Raw genomic sequence first — 3,521 nt, forward strand, 5'->3', positions numbered from 1 at the left:
AAAAAAAAACGACGCATTAAAATTTCTTCAAGCTGGTTTGTGACGGACCAAAACAGATTCTAAAGCAACATCAACAACATATATATTTCCTAAATACCCTGTTTTTTGTTTGTTTGCTTGTTAGATGTTCGTATTTTTATTTGTTCTTTGGGGGATGTAGCTAAAGGATATTTCATTTGCACATACACTTATTACCACCTTATTAAGTACACCTGTCCAACTCGTTAACGCACATTTCTAATCAGCCAATCACATGGCAGCAACTTAATGCATTTCAAAATGATCAAGCAGTTCAAACTGAGCATCAGAATGATGAAGAAAGGGGATTAAAGTGACTTTGAACAGGATATGGCTCCATTTCATAAAGCTGGAATCCTCTCAGACTAGTTTCTTGAACATAACAGAGTTCACTGGACTCTAATGACCTCCACAGTCTGATCTCAACCCAATAGAACCTTTGGGATGAGGTAGAACCGGAGATTCAGCAAATCTGCAGCAACTGTGATGTTGTCATGTCAATATGGACCAAATTCTGAGGAATGTTTCCTTGATTCTATGACGCCAAAGCGGTTCTGAAGACAAAAGGGGTCCGACCCGGTACTAGTGAGGTGGACCTAAAGTGGCCGGTGAGTGTATACACAACTCCTGTCACTACACTAACCACTTTATATAAACGAGGTTAAATATGGCAGAAAATAAATCACATTAGTCTTAACAGAGAACTCTCAGGCAGCGAGCATGGATCCTGCATCCTCTGAGCATTGACATGACAGCTGGTTGTTGTTTACCTGACAGCAGACATCTCCGGCTCGGTGAACTGATGAGCCGCAGCATCGTTCAGGAAGCAAACTAACAGAACTGCGCAGACAGGAGCCCGCATGGAGAAGACTGACAGGAAAACGAAGCAAATGTAAAAATGAAAAGGAGAAAAACCCAGAAAACCAGTGAGTTTTTGCGTCTGTGAAGCTTTCAGGAAGTCACAGAACAAACTGCGCATGCGCAGTTCATTGAAGCCCCGTGTATTTGAACGACTGATTTCATTGGTTGTGAATCTTCACGTGACTATGAAAAAGATTCAATGATGTCCTGGACCGAGCGATATTTATACCGTGTAATATTTAAATTTATACATTTTTGTTACTTTGATTTTGAGAAAGAAGTCAACAACTGGAATTTAAAAAAATCGCCTTTAGTTTTAGCTATATTAATAATAAACTCCTCATGATTTTGATCTATTGACTCCTAATTCTTTGAACATCACTGGGAAGCTACTTTGTTAGTTTTGGAAGTTTGTAGTTGCTCCCACTTTGATCTTCACTAAAATATTGTAAGAAATTAAAAATGACATGATGTGTACACATTAGGAATGTGGGCATTGTTAACAAAAAACCTCTGTTACCAAGGGAATCCAAAAGTTTATTTTTGCCAAGTCTTCTGAAAATGTCACAAACCTGTTTACCAGATGACAAAAAAAAGTTTGCAATAGAGAAAAACATCAGACATACAATGCATCTTATTTTTGAGAAATTCCTGCTTCCAGGTTTCCAGTCAGAAATTCTGGAAAATGAAAAGGTTATCCCGAATAAAACAACAATTTAAACCCAATATCTAATTAAATAGATAACAACAAACATAGAAATTATTGACCTTTTTTTTTTAGTAGTTTAAAATATTTTCACGAAAGAAAAATAGTCACTAATTGTTTGCAAACCTATTTTAAGAAGATTTTAAAAGAAAAAAAAAAAATTCAAAAATGTTGTCAAGCTACAGCTAAAAAGACAAAGTAAATTATGTTAAAAAGTAAGCTTTATTACTGAGTTTCAAATATATTTTCAAGCCCTAATAGACATTAAGGCTAAAGTTTCCAAAAAAAAAAAAAGTCAGAACTTGATCTATGTTTGCCTTTAAATGCCCAAGTTAAGTTTTCTATCAAAGTTTTTTTTTCCATATAATTGTGTAGAATATGCAGACTAAATATGGAAGAAAAAAAGCACTTCAGCCAAAAATGACTAAATATTAAGAAAAATTGTTTGTTTTTCCACACAACTTTTTTCATTTTATTTTTTTTCTTTTCCCTACATTTGGCTTAATATTAGCTAGTAATCTATGTATACATTTAATAGGAAGATAACATTTGGGAAGAAATGTGAAAGAAATACAGAAAAAACTGTTATTTGTCAAAGCCTTTGGCAGAATAACGGTTTTATGGTGACAATCTGTCTTTTTATTCTGCTTCTTCCCCAGTTGGCGTCTTGAACTCGTGGAAGACGAGTCCGTCTGACTTCTTCCTCCAGTTCACGTTCAACAGTCCTTGTTGTCCGTTTCCCCTCAGCTTCTGTTTCAGCTGAAACAACAAATAATTAGTGGCCCGAAGTCTATCAGAGATATTTGAGACTTTCCAGAAGAGGCTGAGACTGCAACCCAATCTGTAGTGGCTACCTGATCAATCTCTGCATACGCAAAAATACAAATCCTTCCAATAAAGTATTTTACTGTTTTTGTTGTTAAATCAGTATCAGGGAGAAGGCTTGAAAAACTTTAGTCTACCAATCTTCATTTCAAACATTTATCGTTTTGTCAAATAGACTGTTTCGAATAACTGAGTATAGTTACTGTATTGTTGTTTTAAATATGTTTGAAATAAACTAAATCATGGAATTTTCTGTCAAAGTGCCTCGGCTATCATAAAGGAGACAGAGCTGTCAGGAAATGTTAATTATTTTCTACATTTTTTGTTTTACTTATTAATGAATCACAAATTTTTAATTCTTGGAACAAATTACTTAAATGTCACAGTGTTAACGATAAAAGGAAGTGATGTAAGATTTTTGCAAACGAGGACCGATCAGGTGGTTGTTGCAGGACAAGTAGTTAAACAAACAGGAACTGCTCAGTGTGGGAAGATTAAATTTAGCACATCTATAATTAGATTAAACATTAATTCATACGTACATGAATGCATTATGATACAATATGTTTCTGTGGTCCAGCTCTCCAAAAAAGTGATGATAACCAACAAGGATATATGGAAAAAAACATCAAACCAATCCCCCCCCCCCGAGTTAGACTACTACTTTTTTGTGAGGCAGATAGTTGCTCTTTAATGGAAATGCAGTTAACAACAAGAGACACTTTGTCTGCTGAACATTTACTGTAAGAAGCTGGAAGTTTTGTGTTCATAAATATAGATTATGGATTACGGATTCATGAAGACACGGTTTACCTGAGTCAGCAGCTGCTCCAGAACCACGGGGTCATTCAGGTTCACAGAGTTTCTCTGCAGTTTCAGACGAACTACTTTATGGGAATTTTGAACAACTTTAGGGGGAGAAAAAAAGACAATCACCAGTCACTCATGAGTACTCCGATAAGATCATGTGTTCTTTACAAACTTAAAGTTACTGCTGTCAATTTCTCCATTCATCAAAGGCAGCTAATGCTAAAGTTTATGATAACAATTCTAATAAAAGCAGAAATACTTCAAGTCTTCAATTAATCCACAATTTTGTTAACAGAAACCC

General features: G+C 35.2%; 2 protein-coding genes across 4 annotated transcripts in view; both read right to left on the minus strand.

The window, feature by feature from the left end:
- The window catches only part of edem2 (ER degradation enhancer, mannosidase alpha-like 2), an 8,633-nt gene extending 7,618 nt beyond the window's left edge, over positions 1–1,015 (minus strand). Inside the window, exon 1 of one of the 2 annotated variants that reach the window (XM_024294031.2) lies at positions 789–1,015. In XM_024294031.2, coding sequence (XP_024149799.1) covers positions 789–997 — 209 coding nt within the window. In that variant the 5' untranslated portion in view covers positions 998–1,015. Of the gene's footprint in view, positions 1–97; positions 283–788 lie in introns of those variants that run through there. The other variant, XM_024294033.2, reaches the window with a different exon arrangement.
- A 489-nt stretch (positions 1,016–1,504) lies between these two features.
- Positions 1,505–3,521, minus strand: part of LOC112159521 (macrophage mannose receptor 1) — a 9,727-nt gene continuing 7,710 nt past the window's right edge. For both annotated transcript variants that reach the window (XM_024293645.2, XM_024293644.2), the window contains 2 exons: positions 3,224–3,318; positions 1,505–2,344 (listed from right to left, as the gene is read on the minus strand). In XM_024293645.2, the coding sequence (XP_024149413.1) occupies positions 2,225–2,344; positions 3,224–3,318 (215 nt within the window). In that variant the 3' untranslated portion in view covers positions 1,505–2,224. The remainder of the gene's footprint in view (positions 2,345–3,223; positions 3,319–3,521) is intronic.

The sequence above is a fragment of the Oryzias melastigma genome, linkage group LG7, assembly GCF_002922805.2.
Source record: "Oryzias melastigma strain HK-1 linkage group LG7, ASM292280v2, whole genome shotgun sequence".
NCBI classification, from domain to species: Eukaryota; Metazoa; Chordata; class Actinopteri; order Beloniformes; family Adrianichthyidae; genus Oryzias; species Oryzias melastigma.